Consider the following 27,711-nt stretch of genomic DNA (forward strand, 5'->3'; position numbering starts at 1 on the left):
CGAAAGTATAGAAACTACGTAATTTTGTGTTATGTGACTTTTGGTGAAAAAGGTTTAAAACAATAAATGAAAATGAGAATATCTGAATTTTACTAAGAACTGTGTCAATTGTTGCAATACAATTACCAGTACTATTGTATTTAAAATAAGTTAAAGTACTGTATAGCATACCTTAAGTTAAGAAACATTGTAAAGTGAAAAATATGTTTAAAATTTAATAAAAATGAGAAATTCTGGAATTTGTCAATGACTTAGTCAAATTTTGTAATACAATTTCCAGAATTACTCTATCTAATATATATTATATTGCAGTATAACATACATCAAGGATAGAAACATTGTATTATGTGAAATGTGTTTATTTTGCGGTAAAAAATAGATAAAAGATAATTTATAAAAATTGGCCAATAACTTTGTTAAGATTTTCAACAAAATCACCGGATTAACTATATTGAATTGATAAAATATGATAGTATAACATATCAAAAGTAAAGAAACATAGTGTTGTATGCAATGTGATTTTCGGATTAAACCATAACCCAAAAAATATTGGAATCAGTCAATATCCTGTTCAATTTACATATGAATTTTCACAAAAGTTTTTATGTTGGTTATATTGCATTTTTTTTACTTAAAGTAAACAAACTGCAACACATAGTATTTCACCATCACTGTTGACCCCAGCTTTTACATTCTTTAGCACAACGGCGTTTTTCTTTCAAAACGTGAATTCTTTCATAGTTTTGCCAACCACTCCAGCTACAACATTTTCACCAATCTATATAGCTTCATCAGCATTACTCTCATATGATGCATCACCACTTGTTAAACTCTTCGTATCCACTTCTCATAGGAATGGATATCTTTCTTGCTAGTACAGTGTAACAATTTCTATGTCCTTTCAGTCTCGAGTTTGGGTTGCTGTTGCGGTCCCCATGTGCTGTTCACTTGAAGAATACATTACACCACTAAAACTCTGCTTAGCTTCGTTTATGATCATGTAGGTCGTGACAAAACCCAGTCGGCATTTTAAATCTGACTCATACCCCGACCCCTTGTCAACACTCCAACACTTTCAGACTACACATTAGCATCTGCTTAATTACTTAGTCCTCATGATTAAATATCATATAGTTTATATTTAAGTTCAATGGTCTCAATAATAAATTTCTGTATTATATTTAATTGAGTCACCTATTTGTCACATGTTTGTCTATTATTATGTTTTGTAACACAATTTCTGATAGGCTATTGTATCACTTGTGATCTTTAATACTTGAAATGTATGTGTAAGGAAAACACGAGGTCGCTGGAATAGCAGTTTGTGATCACCTCGGCAGAGATTACTCCAGTCATGGAACGGTCAGGGAAACTCGAATTCTCTGGAATAGGGATTTATGTTCAACCCAACCTCGGCAGAGATTAGTTCAGTCTTGGAACGGTCAGGTAAATACGAGTTCACTGGAATAGGGATTTATGCTCATCCCTACCTCGGCCGAGATTATCAGTTTTAAAACAGTCAGGGGAACGCGAGTTCACTAGAATCGGAGGTGGTTAAATTCACCCCTACCCCGGACTAGATTACTTTAGTCCTGGAACGGTCAGGAAACACAAGTTTATTGGAATAACAGTCATTTGGTCGAGTTTTCATCAGCCTTGGAACGGTCAGGGGAAATAGAGCTCATTGGAAAAGTAGTTTATGTTCGCCACTTTCTCGGCAGAGTTATCTCAGCTTGGTTTAGGACGACCTCATTTAAGATAGATACAATAAGCTTAAGAAGCAGCTTTAATTTATTAGCATAGATACAAGGTTTAAATAATTGCAATAGCTTGACTTACCCAATCACATATATAAGTACAAAAATGCATTTCACTTTTTATGACAACAAAATTTGAAAATCATGATCATTGATGAGCAGAACAAAAACCTAACACAAAGATCACAGAACAAGAGATAAAATGAGAAACAAAACAAATGTTGATCAAAACATGTTAACAACAATAATCAAAGACAATCCTTACAGAAAAGGTAATATCATAATGTCATTTTAAGTCACCGACACAAAGTATTAGAACGTCGGATTTATCTGAATGGGTTTCACGAGTAACGCCATGAGCAAGTACAGAACACAATCATTTGATAGGAATGAACTTTTGCCTTGGTTTCATTTGACCTTTAAAACATTTAGTGGCATTAATTAATTTATTTTTTATTAGATTTATCAAAGGCCTAATACGGTCAGAAACATAACTGTAAACTATCTAGCATAAAATAACTATGCATTATGACAGTTTGAAAATGTCAGAAAACTGCAGAAATACATAGTTAATTTAAGGTTATATGTCACTATATGTTTTACAGGTCATATGCCACCAAATTAAGAGTTCATACCTATCAAATGCCTGTGTGTAAACTAGCTTTTAGCATCAACGTTTGAGAAGTATGTTCATGTTCGATTCCAATTCAAGTTTATAACGTAGTATTGAAGTTGTATTTCATCTTATAGCTTACATATTTGTGATGAACAAACATTGTCTTAAGCCAAGGTACTACTTACGATAAATATAGGGTTAACAGACATGTTATTTTCGTAATTATCCGAGATTTTATAAAATAACACGGTATAGATTTGATATCGGATGGCTTCAATAAATAAAGATGATTTGGCACTTAACAAACGCACTTGAAATGTTTATCACAGACAAACAGAAGACTAGTAATGTGAGGATCATTTTATTGTAAAATGATTAATGTTATGAAAGTACTATATTCATTAAAATCATGTGCTTGTATAATAAATGGTTTTATAACGCAGGAATTCATTACAATTATTAATATGGAAATAACATTGATATCACTAGGAAATAGCGCAGATCCTTAAGCGAGAACTTAAAATACAAAAATCAAATAATTATGTTAAGACATTTTGACGACACAAATGCAATAAATTAATAATATCAAACTCTGTGTTGGAAAAACTTAAATATGGGGAAAGGGAAATATACAAATTTGGAGGGAATTACAAATATGTAAGAACGCTAATGATTTTTACTGATGACAATGTTTATTTGAACAATATCAAACTATTCTTTGCATGAATAGCAAGTGTTAAACAGGAAATCACTATTTCTTTTTAAATGAATCAGGTTTATTGCATCCTACACATCTAATCTAATGGTTTATTAAAAGCAAGCTAGCTGTTTGAAATTGATGAATACATGATATTTGCTAACATTCATATGAGTAAGGAGGTACAAAAATACATGAAGATCCCAATTAAATACTTTCTCTAAATATTTCAAAAAATATAAATGCACGTCTTATCATCGCTTATAACTCGATATATTCTTATCCAAAAATATACTATTTTCATAGAATCTTCAACAAAACGTATAAAAACCAAACAGAAGCAGAACACAAAAGTTCAAGCACCATCAAAGAGACATTTCAATTATGCACACCAAGGTTTTGGCCTAACGGCGGTTGGGTGGCGGACAAATACAGTTGGTCTGGACATGACACACAAGGACAAGGAAATATTAAAAAACCTCGTGCTGTGGACGTTCTCTGCATCGTAAAATATCTTTTGAAATTTTTCAGGGCAAAAACTATTTCCTGGATGGAAGTCTCGCCCGGCCTGTCATATTTCTCCCGACCCCGATGAGGAAAAACATTACACTTGCACAATCCCATATGATGTACATGTATGTTGCTGATACAACACATTTAATTATGCAAATAAATGAAAGTTAATGTCACTCTTAGTGTTTTATCATACTTAAGCGCATTATTATTTACCAAAAAATAAGTAAACTATTTAAATTGATCAGTATCAAGTTATAGGTAAGGCATCAACGCATATCCAATCTAATTGTTTTATGCTTGGAGATATGAATGGTTCAATGTTAACCGCTAAGAATAAGATACAGTTTATATGACACAAAGACGAGTATATTTCCCTAATTATTTGCTACTAATGTTATTTGACTTCTACACCACAGCCATGTTATCAGTATGGTACACTTTGAGCCAGAGTCTGCCAGGTTTTTGCACGGGTCCTTCTTTCCCTTTCGTAAACAGGTTGTACCCCTTGATGACATTTCCACCAGTGTACTGGTGGGGTTTCTCCATAGGTAACGTGCAAATACCCATCAACTGGTCTTTGATAATGTTATGGTTCCAAACCTGAAATAAGTGATTTATTTAATATATAAAGCGTGAAATATCTGAGATTTATCATTAAAATAATAAATTAAAAATAAAATACAAAATGCATATATCGTAATCCTTGAATTAAACGTTCATCCTTGTATACTGAATAAAATTGCAAGAGTTAAACGAACAAAGCAAAGATTATTCATGCGCTATGTGCATGTGTAATTCTCGCCGCAACATTTTACCCTCAAAACCATGCAAGCTCTCTAAGACGAAATATAGAAAAAAAACATAAATAACATGACAACCCACCTCTATGATGACGTCTTTGTACGGGTCTTTACGGTACAGCGTGACCCGGTCATTCCATTCCGGGTTCAGCGTGTCCTCCTTGTAGTTGTTTTCTATCGAGCCACCTTCGTATTTTACGATACAGTATGGGTCTGCAGCTGTAACACACAATAAGTAAACAATTAGTATCTTTCAATCAAATAATTGTTGGTTTAACAATATATTTTTCTAAATATAGATGGATTTTTAATTCTGTATTTAAAAAGTTCATGTATAATCAAAGGATTTAATGTGGACATCATACGTGAAAAACTGACAAGTGCTGTAAGCATAAGACAAAAGGATCTCGACAGCATTAAGAATTGCAACGATGGTTGATACATAATGATTGAAACTTCAGTGCTCCAAACAGGATTTGAAAAGGGCAGGGTTCTAGGTCAGAAAGGGGATTTGATGCAGATTGAATGAGCCATAATTGGGCCAATGATCGATTCTAATTGTGTACGTTTTGTCACTTGTTTTGATACTTATAGTTTGTTATCAATATCTTTACTTTAGTGTAAAATTATGTATGTTTATTATTTTTATGCTTAATCATTTTAATTGACTCTGTCAAACGAAATGGCACGACATAGTGTTGTTAAAAGGCAGCAGGCTGCTGGAAAAAAGCAGCAGTGTGCCCCAGCCTGCTATTTAGGCCTAGCTGAAGCACTAATACTTGACTTCAGAAAAGCCCTTGATTACGTATGGGGAATGAGCCTCTGGGCAAAAATCAGACAATTATAATAGCAATGGTAAATTGTTGAATGTCAGAAAAATATGTCCAATACTATCAAGTCATGTGTATTGCTAAATATCAAGACTGCAGTCTTATCAATGTAGTAATGGTGTTAGACAAGGGGGAAATGTATATCCTGTATTGTTCTCGTTGTTTTTAAATGATTTGGAACATTTTTAGCAATGATAACCCCTGTGCTGCTAAAAGTAATGCTGATGATGATGTTGACGCTAAACCTGAAAATGAACTGGTATTTTTATTGAACAATTGTGTTGACTATTGTGATAAATGGAAGCTGGATGTTAATGTTGAAAGATAAAAATATTGTATTTGGTGAACCAAGACGGAACAGAATTAAATTGTCAATAACGAACAGCTCGAAGTTGAACAATATTAAACAGCTTGGTGTTTCTTCTTCCAAACATAGACATTACCAAATCGAAAGGGCTATGTAACAGAGCACGTCAGAAAAATATGTTATAATAGATAAACACAAGAAAATTGTGTCCGGTGTATTGGTGATCTTACCTGATAGAAAAGGTCACACTTATTAGATTGAACATTTCTGAATGATAAGAAAAGTCTCCTCATGTTTGTTTTTGTTTGGTGAGTATTGAAACTTCTTACAAATGGTATCATGATAAGTCAGAATAACCCACATAATTTATAATCGATCTTCAATGAATGTGTAAACATCTCATATATGCAAAGCTTGTTTTATTCATAACATTCCTAATCATAGCGTTTGGTTATTATTATAAAATCATTGGCTAGTGAGTCACTGAATTTGATCTGATATTCAATGGATAAGTCATATTGATCGAGGCGCAGCTGATACTGAGAATATCAGATCATATTCAATGACAAGTGTTTCATTATATGAAAATTTATTTCTAATATGCCAACTCTTACATTTCGTTTTTTTTTTTATCCAATGTGCTATGCATGCTAGCTTCATAATCAACTAAGCCCATTACTTGCGTCTATTATTTACATTTAATGATTATGATAAAATTAATATAGAATAAATACAATGTATCCAAACCTTGAAACATTCAAGGAGTAATACATGTGGAATTAAATTCTATATTAATATCAAATGAAACAAAAGCAGTGGATATGATTATACTTTCCTTCTGAGGCTGTCTGGACACATGATACATACCATCTATTCAAAGGTCATATAATAACAGTATATGTTGTATTTAAAGTGCCTTATACTTCATGTTTCTTGTTACCTCTAAACACATGTAATATTAATAAGTGTTAAATGTGAAAATTGAAAAATACTACGAATATATTTCGATCTGTACTTTATTTTCCCAAAATGCTTAACACCTGTTTGAAAGAAAGATCTAGTCTAAGATGTCAGGGTAGCTGCGACCTGTGACCGCTTAAACTAAGTATGCTTTCCTCAAAGAACGTTTTTCTATCCCCTTATGTCCTGCGTCTACCATCTGAATTTACCAGGGTTAGAACTGTGTTCCGTTTCCACTTGCTGACATCGGTACACATTCTCTATACTATTTAATTGTACATTAATCCTTAAACTTACTTTTCCCTGCGTCTTGCGGTTCGAGACCTTCTGCCTTAACCAGGGTGATCTGAGTGGCAGCTATTTGCGACCTCTTTCTTGTGAAGCAGCAACACTTGCCAGGCATCGGCTCGTCGTGTAACAACTCGCTGGGAAATGATAGGAAAGTCATTGTTATGTTTTTGGGACTTTTCATTCTTAGCTCACGTCAACCACTGGTGAAAATGTTTTCGTTACTTCATAAGTTTTACTACAATTATTGAATATAAATTGTAAGAACACTTTTTAAAATGCTTCCTCAAAGCTCAAGCTAAACTTTAAAACATTTTTATTCAACATATAAAGGACAAGTAGCATTTTTGTTCGATAAAACATATACGTTTTTAGTTATGTGCAGTCTTCCTCTTTCCAAATGATAAACATACATAACACTTGTTTTGTTGCATATTGTTATAAAGGCGTATAAGACTTGATGTGTTGAATAATGTACTAAACGAAACCTACGTGAGATTTAATTGGTTGCTTGCGTACATCCTCAACACATATTCTCCACATTTGCCTGGATCAAAGGTTGAAGGAACGATACAGTAGCGCCCTCTAGTGAATTTAACTCGACTGAATACACTACGGGATAGGACGAAAGGCCCGGATGATACTCGTTCCAATCTGTCGTGCATTCGGTACTTCCGATTTACATCAGACTGAAAATTATTTGGTTGTGAAAATTGCAAAACAATGAATTTACTATTTCATAATAGTAATACGATATTTTTTTATTATTAACGTTACTTTTGAAACAATTCCTAATAGTTCTAGCAATTAAAAATATACTTAATATGTCTCAATAGGGTCTGGATTCAAAAAGTTAATACATAAATACATATATATATATATATATATATATGAAATGAAACTCATATTAAGTTATTTCAATATCTCGGAGCAATCACCTTGTACACAGAAAATCCTATTGTGTAGTTATCTTTTCCCTTGTCTACACGTTTGTCCTTCTGTTCCAGGGAAATCATAAGTTCATCTTCGTCACTGGTGATGTCAAAGATGTACTGAAACAAGTGACAGCACACGTGTAACAACGGTTCCCTGGATAACTGTATACTATATGCGTTGACCAATTACACGAAGTTTAAAAAAAAAATGTCACCATGATTTGATTCTCTGCTGTCATTTGAATATCAGTGTTTTGAAAGGTTTTAAATTCGCAATCGAAATGATTCACGAAAACTCGCGAATATCAGAGTTTGTGAAATTCCTGCACAGTCTTTTGCATCTTAGTCTATTAACAGTTAAAGAATCACTCTTACTCCCACATAAGATTTACCACAATTAATACTTTTGTTTTATTATTTCACAAAAGATGAATAAATGTCGAAAACAATGGTTCTAACGAAAGATACCTATTCTAATTTGAAAAAAAAATGTGCATAAAACACAGTATTTCTACCATTTGAGATTATAGAAGATCACAGTAAATCTTTTAGCATTAACCAATCATTTATCTTTTTGCGTTTTCAGCTGTTAAATACACGGTTACAATCTTGATATCAGTAATTAATAGTTACCATAAATGCATTATTAAGTAAGTAGTGAAAGGTTTATCAATCAAAATATATGTGTGTTATACATGTGTATGTATTGATATTGAATAAGAGTGTCAGTTTAAAAAAAACTTGTCGATAATCTACCATCTGGCGTGTTGGTAAAAGCATCGGCATTTCTTACTTGCGGGTTTTGGAGAAAAGTGGAATGGTTGCCGCATCCCCCGCAGCGGTCAGGTAGACGCCACTGTCCTCTGAACTTGTCCTCCCGCCACGTCTTCTGTATGGAGAAGAATGACCGGTTGATCATGTGGCATACGTCCATGCTGGTGAAGTACTGGCAAAAGTCTTCGTACGACATCCTGCAAATTGAAATCAATTCATCAGCGAAATGAGGTTCATTTCGCAAGCACATCTACATGATCAACAACTATCTGGTACATAAACGCTTGCGAGGATATGTCTACATATGAGAACATTTTCAGGACACCGAAAAAGTACTCAGTAAGAGTCGGGTGCCAGCCTATGAAATGAAAATATTGAGGGGGGGGGGGGGGGGGGGGGTCCGAAAACTGTGCCTATTACTGGATAAATACGAAATGCAGTGACACTATAACGACTGTCCGTATAGGGCATTGATCGAATATATGTGGTCCGTAATGTGTCATTGCTTTGGTTTGATCAAAAGGTATTGTGCATTTTTACATACTTAATTATGTTAACTGACTTAATAACTATAATAATCTGAGGAAAAGTATCAATCTCCTTGCATTTCGTTTCATTTCATTATGTATAGTATATTACTGTGCACAAAAAGTCTCTGAATAGAATCTTGTGTTTAATTTCGGCAAGGTTTAAAACGTTTAATCAAAACTCATTGAGCTATACTATAAGTACATGTAAATAGCATATTAAAACTGTTAAAACTGTTATTTCATGCAATTGTTCATGTATTTTGAGTTCTGATTCAATATCTTTGTTATTTACATTCTTTTAAAGGAGGGGAAAAAAGAAATCCATGTAATTATCATTACCAAAACCGTGTCTATCACGTCAGTACTCACCAAAATTCTCCGTTGTCGTCAAACGTTAGACCAAGCTCTTTCTTCTGGCTATCGCTGACTTTCTTCCATTCAGCAGAACTGCAGTAAAGATCACATACAATTCCCTTGAAATCAATAAGAATTCTTAATTTCTAGAGACAAGCCCAGTAGATATACTTAAAGGCCTAGTTTAATCCTTCTATAAATGCTCCCCCCCCCCCACCCTAAAAAACCCAAACAAAAAACGTGTACTGTACACAACCTCTGTGTATTGATCATAATCTAAAGTCTTAATTGTCTTATCAGATCTACGATCTGAGCATCCTGCTGTGCAGTTTTGGAGGTTTTAATTTTGGAGGTTTTATCATTGAAATGGACCCTAAATGGCCCTGAACCAATAACCAAAAATACAGGAAAGTGGCCCCTACTGTGACATTAGTGCAATTAGAAGAAGATGCACAGCAGGGCATTGTCATGCCTTTAATACTGCCAACAAACCAGGACTAAACAATCACCACTCAATATAAACACAACATAAGTAATAATGTTTATATTAACTATTTAAAGATAATGAAACCTACCCATCGCTCCAGGCTCCCTTCCACTCCGTTCCGCCCCAGGGGTTTCTACAGCGGACCATCTGTAGGTGGTCTCTTGCAAATACTGAAAACAACCCCGTGCCAAGTTTGATCTTCTTCACCGCCGTAACACTGTAGGCGTGGCCTTTCACCAGCCCACAGGCTAATTCTGCTTCCATGTCATTAGCTGTTGCCTAGCAACACATGTCATTTATTATTTGTAAAACTAATGAAAGCGAAAACTTAAACTAATACCAGTTTTTACATGTATTACTTATAGGCATTGTCATGACATTATTAAAAGATTTAAACAACAACTTTGTTGTTATATTATTTGATACGTTAAAATGATAAAAAAAAGTTTATTATCTTTACGTCTTACACTACAATATTTACACCATAAATGAACGGCTTTCAGCAACTGCAAATATTTTTCGATGAACGCAACATCTTCAGAAAGGTTCGGATCGCGAATATAAATTGAAAACTGTTTATCTTCTTGTTTTTATGTCTTACTATATTGTTTCAGGAGGCCACGAAAAACTATTATCAGCACATTTAAAAGTGGTAATTAATAATTTGCTTACTGTATTATTGTCATTCCCGTTTCAATTTTACGTTAAAAAGTGATTTAACTTATTTAATATGGAATGATAACTTTTTCACGCGTAATTATGCCTCCATATCATATGATAAACTGTTTCCGGCAACGGTCGGGTCGTTCCATTTACAGAGTTGGCGTGAAATAATTACTGTAAGGTTTTCTGAATCAAAACTAAGTATTTTTTAACAATTCTGGAAAGAAATAATGAAAAATCGGTGAAAATAGAAGTAATGAAGTGCGTGATTGATGTAATAATCGGGGATATGAACGCAGTCGGGCTGGTAAATTTAAAATGTACGCATGGGGTCATTCAAACTCCACACACTTTATCCAGCCAAACTGCGTTCATACCAAGATAATGACATCAATTACGCAATTCATTCCTTAAATGAATACAATGTCAATAAACTGTTTTACAAGACTACATACTGCAATAGAAGCACTCATTAGGGAGTGGTTTTCTTTCGAATGTTTGAGAATTCTGAAGAGGTCTTTTCTTTGTTCTGCCGTGGTATAATCGTGAAGGTCTATTCGTTCTCCGACCCCTCCTGTCATGTCAACAAGGGCATCCTTCGCATTACCAGCCACGAGAGATTCATAGTCTCCGGCAAGCCTAAAAAAAACACTCGCATATGTTTATCATCATTGACAGGTTCGGCAGTAGTTAAAATAGAACAATTTAAAGTATAAACATTTCTGGAATAAAAAAATCGTCGTTTATAATGCATTTTGGTAAATTATCAAAATAAAAAGCCATAGTTGTTAACTTGTTATTGTAAATAATGCACTCAATGACTTAAAAAAAATAATCAGGGCGGCAGTTTGCATTTATTCGTATTTCCAAAATCCAAACAAGATTTCGTTTTTACCAAGACCATTCATTGCCAGCAGCTATGTTAAATGCATCCTAAGCTTTTACATAAGCCATACAGTCGAACCCCATTGGCTCTAGTCCGCCCGGTGAGCTCAATCGGTAGAGCGTTGGACTCTGAATCGCACAACCGGGTTCGATTCCCGGGAGGACTAGGTCACTTCTGTGGTGATTGGTTATGAAATCCTTTATACGACCATTCGCACTGTACCACTGCCCCTGTCATGTACAGAAGTTGTCAGTTTCTTGCAGAGGTGAAGGCACCTAGTACTGGTTAACCGCCTGATAGTCTGCCCAGGATAGGTGTGCGGTGGTTGAACTGTCACTCTGGGACCCTTCAATGTGCTCACACCGGGGCCCGGAGTATAAACTACTTACACAACCACCACCCATTGGCCCGAACTCGTTGGCTCAAACTAAATGTAAATAGCCGATTTTTCTAAACTGAATCTTAGCATTCCTGTTTGTCTAGAAATATTACTGGCTCGAGGTATTTTCACCGATCTCTGGGAGTTCGAGACAACGAGGTTCGACTGTATGCTAAGTTTTGTCAATGACCAAAACAAATTTCTACACCGTTGACAAAGATGTAACTCACTTAGCGTAAGCCTTTTCCAAGAGAGCTGACCAGAACTCATTCCTAGTATTGGAATGTACAAAGATAAGCCTCCCGCCCCTAGTAGGCAGGTAGTCATCTATGACAACATCCACCCAGGTACCACATCGCCAGAATTTGAAGTGAAATATGCCGGCGTACTTATTCTTCTCGCCCCATTCTTGGTCTTCAGAGTCAGGAATTATCTGGAACGTGATAACCATGTTTCTTCTATAGTATAAAACGATACCTACAAGTATCGTCGGCCCAGGAAATCCTGATAAATACAGAGAGAATGTCAGCTATAAGTTGTTATATTACTTGCAAAACAAAATAAATCAAACCAAATCTAGCAAATAAAGCTGACTTTTTTAAATAGATCAAATGACTACTGTATATATATCGATTTGCAAAATGAGCTATCATACCCTACATTCGTAAATAAGATTGTCCCTTAATGCATTATACCCAATAATAACCAAATATAGTCCCTGAAAAATGTATCCTAACCCAGATGCGTTGATAAGGTGGTCCCTAAATAAGTTATCACACCCTAATTGAGTTAATACGATGGTCCCTGAAAAAGCTTTCGACCGTAAATGCGTTAACATGATTGTCCCCATTCGGAACACCTCGGCCCTTTTCGAAAACAACTTCGAATTAACATATCAGAATTTTTTACATTTAACTAAGCTGCCAGAAGATTGCGTAGTTGTTCCAATTCAGAAGTAAAACATTTTGAATTTACTCATGGGGATCTTAATTGTTAATGCAAAAATACTCTTAACTGGCAATTATTTTAAACTTAAATATACAAAATACACGTTAAAAGCCTGCATTTAATTAATTCTATTATTTAAAATTTCACAAACTATTTCTTCGGATATGCCAGCATAGATCCGGGGTAGTTTTCGATGGAAAATGGCCAAGGAATTCCGAATGGATTGTCTCTGCAAACCTTTCTCCAGAGTTTGGAGTCCTCAGCCAAACAAGCACACGCGGCCACGAACCAGCAGTTGCCAAGCGACCCCTGGGAAAAGTCGTCAGCACTGACTCCGGCTTCGAAAAACTTTGGATTGGATACAAGGTCCTGTAATTGTAATTGTAACATATCGGCTTTTGTCAGGATAAAAACAGTATATAAAACAAATACACAATGCAGGGTGAGGAATCACGTGACTTTAAAGGGTTCTTACCACAATGGCTTGATGACAAAGGCTCATTAAAGTCACAATAAAAAAAAATCAACTAGCCAAAATTATATTTTATACATACTTGAACATGTATATCATCAATATAATACATTGCCATAAACATAAAATGAGATTTGAAAAAAAAAAATACCCTATACTGTAATATGAAACATGTGACTTTAATGAGCCTTTGTCATCAAGCCACTGTGGTTCTTACTTGAGTCACCCCGGATCACTACCGATGTAAACAAACAAGTAATTTCTAAATAACTTTTTGACAGAAAATACATGAAAATATTTCTTAGCTTAAAAACGACTGTGCTATTTTCTACTTCTACACGTGTGCAATGTTTTAGATTTGCTTGTATTTTAATGATACAATTCTCGGCCAAAATCTCAGCATCTCATTGCATCGTTCTACGAAATTCCGTCATGTTCAATTTTTTTGCCACGGACTGCATCGTTAAAATACAAACAAATCTTAAATATTGCATACGTGTAAAACTCCTTAAAGTGACGTGTTTTCTTACTCTGATTAGCAGTACTGATATTAATACATGCACAATCAGAATATAAACAATTTGATTTATTGTTTACAGACAAAAGCCAGCAGTTAGAGTTGGCATTAGCTGCTTTTGATTAGATTCTCATTTGCGAAATAAAATGCCAATAAAACGCTTCTGTTTAACCAACATTAGAGCGATTGGTGTTTATGCATGTTTAACGAATCCTTAGCAATTATTATAGAATAATAAATATATTTTGTAAGACGTCTTATGGATATGATAAATCTTCGACTGGTTTGTTAACAATATATAAATGGATATCAATGCTTTTTAAAATTCACTACTTGAATACTTAATACCTACCCCTGGTCTTTTCCAAACAATATCAGCCGGACATGATTTACTGTAGTAAATCGAGGAGCCAGTGGGCGGAAATGTAGGGTCTTTGAAAAGGGAGCCGGCTTTTATACATTTGCTTCTAATATCCTTGAACACCTGGCCTTTGAAAGGATGATTTGTTTCGAACAGCCCCATACTGAAAAGAGAACGGTTGAACATTGGTATGATAGGAGAGTGTTCAATATCAATGATATATTTTCTACTAGCTGTCTAAAATGTACAAGTAATGACAGACAGAACAATAAAAAACAAATGAAACTAGCCAAATATTCAATATTTGGGATTGAAAATATAATGAAAATAGATTTGAAATGAATACAAATAAACATCTAAATAAACAACCAAACTGTACAAAAGTAAATATATACGAGTTTTCTAACGCCAAGACTATATTACCACAGGGAAAGACAGCAAACACAAACATGATTGATGACAACATACGCACATTCAAAAACAATAGGAGTCTGAATGGTGCTTTTTTCTAATTGTGACGTCAGACTTTCGGTCAAAAGTTCATTAATGTGACTCAATTAAGGATTAGAGATAAACTTTTTGCACAATAAGCGCCAGAAACCGGCCAATAAAATGAGAGCTTCGAATTGTGTAACCCTTCTCACATTATGGTTTCATGGGTTACAGGCAAATATTCCGAACATGTTGAATACATTGAAAAGAAATGCAAAGTTTAGCAGGAAAAATCGAATTTTCAGGTCGACATCTGATAGAGCATTGCGGTTACAATAGTGTTGTTTTTTTGTATGTCAAATTCCGGATTACAACCGGTTGCATCGACATATTTCCGGAATAAATTTATACACATTTTCAGAAAATAAAACAATAAAAGGTACTTACAAGATTATAAACAACGCCAATTTAATTTTTCCGAATCATAAAGCTAGATCAATCATAATTAAACTAATTATCTTAATTTACGGAACTTAAGAAACGTATACCTGTGAAAAATTGCACCACAAAATACTGCAGACAAAATCTCACACAGAAGTGAGAGTAATAAAATGTGAAATGTAGCAAATGTTGGCACGAAGGTCTTCCTCTGCTGTATACAGCCAAGATGTAGTACACAATCGTGTCTTTGTTGCTTTTGTTAAATGCTCGGTTGATACAAAACATAAGATGTAATCATCATATAATACATCACAAAATTTGTTTATTATGCAAATATCCTAGTTTCTGTAAATGGGGACTTAATGCTTCCCTGTCATCATGAAAATGCAAAAGGTTACCTCATATACATGTAAGTATGATTTTTTTCAGTTTGGAAAAGGGTTTTAACCTAATTTGAGGATAATTTTATGCCCTCGCTCTTGGGCTGACATTCTCAAGTATTGCCCAAACTTAATCTTGCAGTTATTGGTAACGTTCGGACCTTTCAAAGAAATACGGGTCCGTTTTAAAACGCTATTGGTGTGTTTTTTGTTGCAAAATGAATTATGTCAAAATAAAAAGATAGCAATTTCAAGAAGTAGTCATACTATCAATATTGATTTGATGTGCCGGTTTTCTTATATTTAGGTGTATCGTCCGGCATTTACAATATTATTTGGCGTAGAAAGTTAAATTATGCATATGAAAGTCAGAACGCCTTTCTCTTAAATTGACTGTGTGCGTGCGTGCGTGCGTGCGTGCGTGTTTGTGTGTGTGTGTGTGTGTGTGTGCGTGTGTGTGCGCGCATGTGCCTGCGTGTGCGTGCTAACCTGCGTGTGCGTGCTAGCCTGCGCGTGTGTCTGCGTGTGTGCGTGCACGTGTTTTGTAGTTAATGTGTTGATTGTGAGATTGTTTTTTATCGTTGTTTATCCATGGCGATAAACTGGTTAAATTGACACTCTTTTTCAAAAACAGTACTAACACTTGTATGACAAACATCATTTTTGACTGACAAACCTTATAAACCTTATAACAAGATCATAACCGTGTATTTAATAGAAAAAAGCGCAAAAAATATTAAATGATTGGTGAATGCTAAAAGATTTCCTGTGGTCTACTCCAGTCTCATAAGGTAGAAATACCGTGTTTTATACTCATTCCTTTCAAATTAGACTCAGTTTTCGACATTTATTCATACTTTTTGGACTATTAAAACACAATTATTAATTGTGGTAAATCTCGTAAGGGAGTAAGAGTGCGTCTTTATTTTTTTCACTCCACCTTCTTATGAAACAAAACCTGGCCGGAACTTTCTGAATGTCTGCAGAATTTCGCCCAGTTTTACCTTTCATTCTGGCAGATTTTACAAAACTTTCATAAGCAGATGGTATCTGTACGTTTTATGTTTCTGACGATTGCTTATCTCTTCTGAAAACTGATAGGAATAAATACATTTCCAAGAACTATAATTGGTTTTTATGTTATGGCTAATGTCTTTCCTGTAGAGAAACTTGCTGATTAATTTAGATTTATTCTTAATTAGATTTTTAACAAAAATGCCAAGCTCGTGATAAATAAAACAAATATTTTACCAGGGGCGGTCCAACTTTTTACGTTAGAGGTGGTGTAACTTAGGGGTTTAACCTTTTCACGCGTGCCCTCAGAACCGAAATTGAAATGGTTAGACATGTTGGCAGGGTTCCTTTTCCAAGAGAGTTTTAACAATTTCTAGTCCGAAATGATGTATTTTATTTACCTTTTTTCTCCTTAATTCAAATTAAAAGTAAACTTGGATGTTATCGGGTTGGGGGGCGCAGGGTACCCCCCACCACCTGGATTCTCTAGTTATTACAATTATGTAGATCAATAATCGAATGGCATATGTCAAATAAGATCATAGAAACGGTACAACAATAATAAAAAATACCCAGGATTCACATGGATATCTTGACACAATACATTTACCAGACAATTCACTCAACCAAAACAACGTAGCTTTAATTAGTGATTATTCAAATGATTCCAATGCCAAAACAGTCCAATAAGGTTTAGAGCATTGATGAAGTTATATGTTATCTTTCACATCAGTATGTGTCTAAGGTTGCTGGCATACGTCAATCAACACCGCTGGGCTTGTCACGATACATCTATTCACCCCATTAACTGTTCCGTTATCATAACAAGTATGAGAGTTCAACCTTCTCGATGTTTATTCATCAAATTCTAATTTCAATTCGCCTCAAAGGCAAATTAATACGTATTTGAAATAGTTATACTATAGCGTGTACAAATAAATGCAGCAAACTTATGATTCATAAAAGTAGTGGGTTTTTTATTGCTTGCTGATTCAAAGCATTCTCACGATGATACATGCAGAGACTGCAAAATAATCTAGAAAATAGACAGACCAGAAAGTTTTGAAACTTATCGGAGATGGTGATCTATAAAATACATTCGGCTGCTGCACTGGGAGTTCAAACATGATTCAGGCAAATTACTAAACACTCATGTAGTATTATATGTTTAAAAAGTCACAAATACATCATAACTAGATATACACATTAGAGTCATTGAACTAGTTACGTTATGTGGTAACCGTATTTGTCATTGTCGAAAAGCGTCAGAGTGATCTGCTCTAGGTAAATCTGTAAGACACAACATATACGAATTCAAAGGATATTTCAAGTTTTACATCAATGCACCCAAAGCACGTAATAAGACTATCAAATTGGGGAAAAGGTTCAAAGGACCTAAATCTAGACAATACATATGCAGTGATTTTTTTGGGAATTATTTTTACCGCCTGTGCCTTGCAAATGAATAGAATGGTAAATATACATGTTCTTTAATGCATATATTATGCTGTGAAAGAGTGAGTATTGTCAAGATTTTGTTTATATTTCAAGAAATTCATTGCTTTTTTATTCATTAAAGTAATCTACATTAAACAAATTGGGAAAAAATATATAATTTGGGGGGTGGGGGAATGGACATTTTTTCGCATGGGGAAACAGCCTATAGAAGGCAGTAAGTTGCACCAAAACATCACTGTTATGACACGACAAAAACACTTTCCTTGTTTTGTATTAAAATGACACAAACACATTATTTATGTGGGCCTGGCAGTATTCAGGCCTAAAAAAAAATACATTTGGTTCGGGTTACCCCGACCCTACCTACGGAATAGGCGCCGACCCTACCGTTTTTATAGTCAGTTTGAAAAAAAAATGAAAAACTAAAAAAAAATAAAATCGTTTTTTTTTAATTGCTTTTTAATATTAAGTTTAAACCTTAAATGCCTGTACAGAAGATAGCTTTAACACCATTCTCCAATGATGAAAATTATATTCTTATATAAAACCTAATAAAAAAAAAAAAAAAAAAAAATAAAAAGCCTACCTACCCTACCTATTTTTTTAAGGATGTAACCCTAACCAAACAATTTTTTTTTAGGCCTCATAAAACTTCTGAAGTCGTTTCTTAACTTAAGTCACTCTTTAGTATCTCTTTAGTCATATGAAATAAAAAATAAAGATTTTCCAAAATGTTTTATTTTCATTGGCCTTTTTAAAAAAGAAAAACAACACTTTAATGTTAAAAACACTTATAAATTTAAGATTGTTTGCATCTTATTTTAAATGGTTCGAATCTGAGCTTTGATCATGGTTATGTCAAATGCATGCATTAACTCATAATTATAAAGTAGTACTACGAATTATCAAGAAATAAAACAAAAACGTATGTATGTTGTTTGTTTTTTTGCGAACTTATTTTGTGCGTGTCAAACATGTTTTTCATCAATTTTATATAAATAAGAAAGAGCTGATGAGACCGGGAGTCGAACCCAGAATTTCTGGACAAAAAGCTACAATTGAATATACAAGAGCGATTACTTTTAAACTGATAATCAAATCAGCTAACGCACAACTGTTCACGAAAGCGACCAAGAATGCACGGCAGCTGATATCCGGGCTGTAATCATCGCTTAAAGTGACACTCTTATTCAAAATCGATACATACATTTGTATAACAAACACAATTTTTGAGTGATAAACCTTTAATTACTTACTAAATAATGTATTTATGGAAAATATTAATTACTGATAACAAGATTGTAACCGTGTATTTAATAGCTGAAAAAGAAAAAAAATATGGTTGATTGGTGAGTGTTAACATATTTACTGTGATCAACTGTGAGATATTAATAGCGTGTTTTCTGCACCATACAAATCGAACTCGGTATCCTTCGTAGGAACCATTGTTTTCGACATTTTTTCATCTTTTTTTGGTGTATCAATGCAATTATATTATTTGTGGTTAATCATATTCGGGAGTAAGAGTGCATCTTTAATATATTCATACAAGGACATGATCAGCATCATATTTCGGGGAAAAAATGTTGTCATAAAACAAATGTCTTGTTGTTTACCGTTCCATGAACAAGTTAACGTACCTTATCACTGATCTTTCATCTAAACAATCGTAACTTTTTTTCAAGATAAATATAAAAACCTACCGCATATAAAAACTCATGGTTTCGAGTGAAACGTTCTATCTGTCTCTTTTGTTTATGTCATTTATAACCTTTCTGCTCGCACTTTTCAAAATGTTTTCATAGTATTGTAGGCTTATCAGCAGACGGCAGGTGATGGGCCATTAGACGTGTGCAGGAATGCACGCCGTCTGATAATGTCAAAACTGCTGACTCACCATTGCTTAGGATTTCCCTATGATTTATGATACACGTCCGTGAGAAAACGGTAAAATCCAAGAATAGTTTAGGTGAATGCATGTATATACTTCATGATTTACATGTATATACTTCATGATTCATGAATATTGTACATGAGATCGGGGAAATATTATGAGAAAGTTGCCCAGCTTTGACGACCCATGCAAATCAATATAAGAGTTAAGTATGACCGATCATTCAATGATTCGTGTCCGCAGTAAAACTTGTAGTTTCCAAAATAAATATTATAAAGAATGTTCAAACTGAAAAGTACTATACGTTTCCTGCTAAATTAGACAAATACGTGCAACAGAGGCCAGTCTGGAATCGTTTGTTGCACACCTATAATTACTCATCTGCTCCTGTTGACTGTCAGTCATGTGCGGTAACAGACACATTTATTGGTACTCATTTAGACATTAGTTGTAGATATTATATTGTTGATATGACTCATGTGCAGTGTCTTGTTTATATCTTGTTATTTGTTTACGAAGGAGTTGTGCTTTATCCTTGTGTAATTATAAACAATCTCTTGCGCTTCAGGATTTCGGCTGCATGGTTTGCCACTCTAATTTCTATTTCATTAAAAATACAAATCAGCACATACGTCCAATAATGTAAAAACAATCGATAGCTACGTTCTTTAGAGTAATAACAATCAAAATATACGTCCGTTAATGTAATAACAAACAACATATACGTCCGTTAGTGTAATAACAATCAACAACTGCGTCCGTTAGTGTAATAACAAACAACATTTACGTGCGTAAGTGTATGAAAGTTAACACCTACGTCCATTAGTGTAATAACAATCAATATCTACGTCTGTAAGTGTAATAACAATCGACATCTACGTCCATTAGTGTAATAACAATCGACATCTACGTCCGTCAGTATAATAACAATCAATATCTAAGTCCGTTAGTGTAATTATCATCCACATCTACGTCCGTTAGTGTAATTATCATCCACATCTACGTAAGACAATGTTATTGTAATCAACATTTACGTCCGTAAGTGTAATAACCACCGACATCTACGTCCGTTAGTGTAACTACAATCAACGTCCGTCAGTGTAATAGCAATCAATATCTACGTCCGAAAGTTTAAACACAATCAATATCTTCGTCCGTTAGTGTAATGACCATCAACATCTACTACCGTCAGTGTAATAACAATTAACATTTACGTCCGTAAGTGTAATAACAATCACAATCTACGTCCTAAGTATAATAACAATCAACGTTTACGTCCGTAAGTGTAATAACAATCAACGTCTACGTCCGTAAGTGTAATAACAATCAACGTTTACGTCCGTAAGTGTAATAACAATCAACGTTTACGTCCGAAAGTGTAATAACAATCAACGTCCTCGTCCGTAAGTGAATAACAATCAACGTTTACGTCCGTTAGTGTAATAACAACCAACATCTACGTCCGTAAGTGTAATAACAATCAACGTTTTACGTCCGTAAGTGTAATAACAATAAACGTTTACGTCCGTAAGTGTAATAACAATCAACATATACGTCCGTAAGTGTAATAACAATCAACATTTACGTCCGTTAGTGTAATAACAATCAACGTTTACGTCCGTAAATGTAATAACAATCAACATCTACGTCCGTTAGTGTCATTTCAATCAGCATCTATGTCCGTTTGTGTAATAACAGTCAACATCTACGTCCGGTAGTGTAAAACAATCAACATCGACGTCCGTAAGTGTAATAAAGTACGTTTACTATACTACTTATATAAGTATTATGTCAAAATAAATACACTGTTTTTTTCACTATATCTTAGTTAGATGCCAAGAAATAAATACTATCAAATGAGTCATAATCATAATGTAAATGATAATTATTGTACCTGATTACGGTTTACATAAAATACAAAAAAGCAAAAGTACATGCCTAAAAGTATAAGTAAATGTGTTTTACCTCCTCACAGATTAGAGCCACACAATAAAAGAAATCCACTCTCACACTCCCATAGTCACAAATCTCGTACAATCCAATATAACAAGACATGTACCAACCTGTCTGGCTGCGCTCATCAGCAGGAAATGATTACAGCTCAGTTACACTGTCTATCACAGTTTCTATCTCATAACTGTCATACCTAGTAACTTTCATCAGCTGAGTTATTGTACAAAATAAATCAACCATATGAATACATTCTTTGGCGCAAGAAATAAACAAAATACAGAAGACTGATTGCACTGATACTCATGCATTAATTGCAGATGGGGTCATCATACTAATAAAATACGTAGGAAGAGACATAACTACTGGATAGAAGAGTTAATAGAGTTACGTTCCGCAAAATAAGATTCATTAAATTTTATTTATTTATTTATTCATTCATTCATTCATTCATTCATTTATTTATTTATTGATCAATGTATTAATCTATTTATTTATTTTTTTCATCAAGTAAATATAGAATTGAACACCCATGTTATTGAAAATAAATTACTATTGCTTTATCATTTTTTTGTGTTGTGACGTTTGCTTTATTTCTTGAAAAACATATATAATAAATATAAACCATACAACATTCATGTTATTCAATTAAAAACCCGTATAAGAATTTATTTATTACGAACATATCACATAACTTTTCGATTTTACAGACATTCTCCTTCTTTTCTTTAATTGAAAAAGAAAACAAACCAAAACTCGATTGGATTAGAACCTGAACTTAAGAGATATGATCGAGCACTTTATAAGCCATACCCTTAACCACTTAACATCATCACTCGATTGTGAAATATAAATAGAAATTGATTACTGCGATCTTTGTCCTTATTGATTGACTTACCTTGCTTTACCTATATCGACCATAAAATATAGACAATTAACAGTACTGTATCCTTTTAAAGCCGAGAAAAATGTTGATATTGAAAGTGTTTTTTTTATTATTATTATTGAACTTATATGACATGTTTGAAGACCTCACAAAACATGATGCCTAACATGGGGTCACGATATCCAGATGGCGGTAAGGAAAAGCCTGGCCGAGCAGGAGAAATATATTCAAGGCGAGAAGGGAATAGCCCAGGAGAGGGGATTTGTGTTTGAGATAATGTACATACAAATACAGCCCGAGTGAGAGCCAATAAATTCGAGCGGAGGTATATGGAGATTAGCCCGGGCGGAGGGAATGTATATCAGGAGTGGCTAATTGGCACAGTTAACGTTACTTTCTTTGAACAGTAAAAAACAATACCTTCTTTGAACAAATAACGTTACCTCAATGGGAAAGTCAACGTTACCTCAATGGAAAAGTCAACGTTACCTCAATGGGGAAGTAAACGTTATCTCATTGAAGCGTCAAATTTACCTCAATGGAAAAGTCAACGTAACCTCAATGGAAAAGTCAACGTAACGTCAACGTTACCTCAATGGGAAAGTCCACGTTACCTCAATGGAAAAGTCAACGTTACCTCAATGGAAAAGTCAACGTTACCTCAATGGGAAAGTAAACGTTACCTCAATGGGGAAGTAAACGTTATCTCATTGAAGCGTCAAATTTACCTCAATGGAAAAGTCAACGTTACCTCAATGGAAAAGTCAACGTTACCTCTATGGGGAAGTAAACGTTATCTCATTGAAGCGTCAAATTTACCTCAATGGAAAAGTCAACGTTACCTCAATGGGAAAGTCCACGTTACCTCAATGGAAAAGTCAACGTTACCTCAATGGAAAAGTCAACGTTACCTCAATGGAAAAGTCAACGTTACCTCAATGGGAAAGTCCACGTTACCTCAATGGGAAAGTAAACGTTATCTCATTGAAGCGTCAACTTAACCTCAATGAAAAAGATAACGTAACCTCAATGGGAAAGTCAACGTTACCTAAATTGAACAGTCAACGTTATCTCAATGGAAACATCAACGTTACCTCAATGGAAAAGTCAACGTTACCTCATTCGAACAGTCAACGTTACCTCAATTGAAAAGTCAACATTTTAGATAATTTTCATTAAACATAACGCAGACACAATTCATCTACGCCGTTTATCTTTAATGTAACTTTATATAAAATAACAAAAAAAATAATATAAAGTATATGCCACCTGATTTTTATTAATGATTTATGAACGTTAATATTTATTTCTATATATGATATGTATTAATGTTTCTGTAGTTTAGACATTTGTCTTTAGATTGTTATGGTTGTGAAGATATAACCGTACACGCCAGCGATGTTTTTTTTTTCTTTTTGTTATATTCCAGAAGAGAACGACACATGCATGTGCTCGGATATTAATAAGGCCAAAAAAGAAATACCTGTGTTTCCGGTAACCCGACCGATCCTATTTTTTCCTCGCCGATACTAATCTTTTTTTAGACACGAAAGTAAAAAAAAATTCTATCGTAAAAAAATATATTTCTTTAAATATATTGTTATTATTTTCGTTGTTTGTCTTTCAATGTCCCCGGAGAATATAATTTCATTCCTGATTATATATTACCGAGACGGAAACAAAATGGCGGAGGGCGGCGAACCCTGTCCGATATCTTCAAATTGGCAAATCCCCCCGCCTCAATCCCCCGCCTAAGTATTGTTCGATGCAAAGATGATAACATTGTTTGCCCCCCCTTCCCCCGCCTCAATCCCCCGCCAAAGCTGATAATTCATGGTTACAATGAAAACTCCACCTGGTATGCCCCCTCCCCCCCCCCACCTTACATTCCCCCGTGTGGCTTCTGTCTGTTGGTACTTTAAATTGGTTTGTTTTATGTACAAAACCTAATACCATAAATCACATCATAAATAAGAATTTCGGCCATGAAATATTTCAAAACAGATTGTAGGTTTCAAATGAAATAATTATGATAAGTTCAAGCTATCATTTATAGAATGTTTTGATATAATCTAATATCAGATTGTCCGATTAGAATACAATGTAAAACAAAGATAACTGCAAACTGGCACACGATGAATGATTAATAAACAAATGCGTGAATGCGATAAAGACCGCTGTATATAGGTTTTAATATAATACCTTACAATAAAATTGGAAACAATTTCAATGGTAATGTTGATACGTTAACCCGAAGGTAAAATTTGTCGTCTTCAATTCTGAAGAAGAAGAAGAAGAAGAAGAAGAAGAAGAAGAAGAAGAAGAAGAAGAATATATTTGAAATGAGCCAACATGACCCGTGATCAAATTGATAGAAATTATATTTACTTTGTTTTTGTATAAAGGTAATAACAACTGTATCTATAGAATTTCATATCCACATCATAAATAATTTTTAATAATATTAAAAGGAATTCAACTATAAACAAGTATATTTGCATCGTAGTGTTAACAGCTGTATATATAGTATTTGATAAACATATTATAAATCACAAATGATTTATGCACCATGCACTGAATGACTAAACGATCATGGGTAAATATTATACACTTCATGCAAAATAACTCCAATAATGAATAATTTAGTAATGCTATTTGATATGATATTGTATTGCTTTCAAAGACATTTTAAGTAAATCAATAGAGACAATATTTATGGCTCGGGTATATATTATTTACCCAAAGTTAAGGTTAGATAAATATACACTAAACGATGATTTGATGATTGTTTCTAACTTTATCTAGGCAAACGTTTAATTAATATGATTGTGACAAAAGCGATTTTTCACATATTGATTAACAATCTTCACAGTTCTTAAACAATGACAATAAAAGCATACAGCAAACGATTCTGTTATTGTTATTTAGGACAATTTCAAAAGAAAACTAAAAACTTACCCAATAAATAAAGGTTATCTCCAAGTTTGTTTACATGTTGTTAGGTGAAAAGGGGAGTAACTGAAAAGAGTTTCGCGGTTACATTGGACTATTAAAGATGCCATTGATCTAGTATCGGCCTCGAGTATTGACTATAAAAGTACTATTCAAATCTGAGAGTAAGTGTTTTATTGGTCCCAGTTCAAATATACATGTTAAATATTTATCTATGTAGACGCCCTAATATATTTGCCAATGTATTAAGTCACCTAATCAAATGTTTTTTAGTTAAAAACAGCAAGGAAGATTCAAAACCAGGGTCGTATAAAGCCCTTTATTCATTTCTGGGCGTTCTTAGGTGCTTTGTTTGGTACTGGAAAATTGACAGTTCTAGGATCATATAGTCAACTACACACACTGCAACATTGGCTGACGTTTTTGATTTTTTTTTTGTCAGAATCATGTCGATCCAGCCGCGTACTCGCGTATAGGCAGCTACGCGCCTTAAAACTATCAAAATTCCACTATGTTTTAGTGATGTAAACTTATTTCTGTGTATGTTTATCCAAATTACTTCTCTTAACTTCCCCCCCCCCCAGAAAAAAAAATAATGAAGCATTGATCGCAATAACAATATGCAAAAAAAGAACCGAAGTTTCTTTTAGTATAATTTAAATTTAGCACGCACAACGTCATTACAAAATTTACCTATCACGTGACTTTCCGAATACATTAAATTCTATGTTGCTTTATATACGAATGCCCCTGTCAATTGTAACCACGGCCCTCTCCCAGGTTAAATTCCAACCCTGCGGGGACAAACTGCTGGTAAAATCCCCGCAAAATGCACCCGCATCCCGTGGACATCCTAGGTAAGGCCTGTTAGGCCTAAAAATATATATGTCCGTTTCGGGTAACCCGACCCTACCTATAAAAATGCGCCGACCCTAACTATTTTTTCCGTTTCTGAGCAAAAAAAAAAAATTCGTTAGCGAATAGAGAGTTACGAAGGGCGGATAAATGCAGATTTTAATCAGAATTATTGTTTATATGATAAAACAAAGTCAGGCAATGACAGTTATGTAGGAAAGACTGCCATGTGCAAGAAAACACTCTGAACTTACGACAGATTTTGAAAAAAAAAATCCCTTCCTACCCTACCTAGAAATTTTGGGAAGGTTACCCTAAACAAACAATTAATTTTTTTGGCCTTATATTATAAGGACTTCTTTCAAATTGGGAGAGAATCAGGATGAGGCGCCATCTTTTTAAATATCTCACGAGATCTCGTTAAACTCCGGGAAAAACATGGCTTAAACGCGGACACATGCCGTTAAAAGAACGGATATTTCCTGGCATAAAGCCACGGTATATTCGGCGCGAAAAAAAACCCCACCGCATTCACTCGGCACTGTGGGGGCACCTGGAAGGTATAAACACGGCCCATTTCCTCCTCTACCCATAGACCTGGGGGGCCGTGGTTACAATCGACTGCTGCATAATGATATGCATTTTTTTTTTTTTTTTGGGGGGGGGGGGTCCCGGTTATGCATCTAAAAACATTTAATTCATCATTATTTTTCTCTATGATATCGAAAATGCAGAAAAAATAAAGTTAAAGTATAAAAATGTATGTTGGTTTTAGCGGGGTGCGAACCAAGGCCGGTAAAGTCAAGAAAAAAACACCTAATTATTCAGCACCTGATCCATTTGACCACCAGGACAATCATAAATGCACTAGATATTTTGACATATTAACCATACATTGATAACATCAAGTGATAATGTCAATCCATCAATTATGCAACAAAAAAGCTGTTAACGCTCATGTGAAATTTGTGGTCTTCAAAAATGATATTTGAGCAAAGACCAACATTTGCATAAGAATTGCACATATCACATTTATTTTAAAAACAGGATCTTAATTTCTTTATGTGAAATTTATTTGAAAAAAGTTCAGTACTTTTTTCAGTTATTTCTCCAGTCTATTTCGGCAACTGCTCAGGTACTGTTTGCAAAGCGCCATACTCCGCCCACTTATCTACCTCATTAGCATATAGTGAGTCAGTGATCCAATTTGGAATTTTGTTTTGAATTTTTCTAACATTTCTATTTATCGTGCCGACCTCGGGAATTTATCAGACATGATATGAGACTCTATTATAGTTACATGTATATACTCACTTTTATTTTTTTTCTCTAATTTTAAGCGGCACTGGGGCTTAAATATTTCTCTTTTTAA

The 27,711-nt window shown here is 34.3% G+C and overlaps 1 protein-coding gene across 4 annotated transcripts in view; it reads right to left on the reverse strand.

Annotated features, from left to right (window-relative positions):
• Window positions 1-1,777: 1,777 nt before the first annotated feature.
• The window catches only part of LOC128220314 (calpain-5-like), an 89,719-nt gene continuing 63,785 nt past the window's right edge, over window positions 1,778-27,711 (reverse strand). The window contains exons 1-13 of one of the 4 annotated variants that reach the window (XM_052928672.1): window positions 25,491-25,535; window positions 14,069-14,240; window positions 12,965-13,096; window positions 12,010-12,212; window positions 10,970-11,153; window positions 9,940-10,130; window positions 9,380-9,457; window positions 8,500-8,677; window positions 7,710-7,823; window positions 7,264-7,460; window positions 6,781-6,908; window positions 4,469-4,605; window positions 1,778-4,186 (exon numbers count right to left, since the gene is read on the reverse strand). In XM_052928672.1, coding sequence (XP_052784632.1) covers window positions 3,992-4,186; window positions 4,469-4,605; window positions 6,781-6,908; window positions 7,264-7,460; window positions 7,710-7,823; window positions 8,500-8,677; window positions 9,380-9,457; window positions 9,940-10,130; window positions 10,970-11,153; window positions 12,010-12,212; window positions 12,965-13,096; window positions 14,069-14,239 — 1,908 coding nt within the window. In that variant the 5' untranslated portion in view covers window position 14,240; window positions 25,491-25,535 and the 3' untranslated portion in view covers window positions 1,778-3,991. The other 3 variants (XM_052928671.1, XM_052928670.1, XM_052928669.1) reach the window with 3 other exon arrangements.

The sequence above is a fragment of the Mya arenaria genome, chromosome 15 (assembly GCF_026914265.1).
Source record: "Mya arenaria isolate MELC-2E11 chromosome 15, ASM2691426v1".
Classification (NCBI taxonomy): domain Eukaryota; kingdom Metazoa; phylum Mollusca; class Bivalvia; order Myida; family Myidae; genus Mya; species Mya arenaria.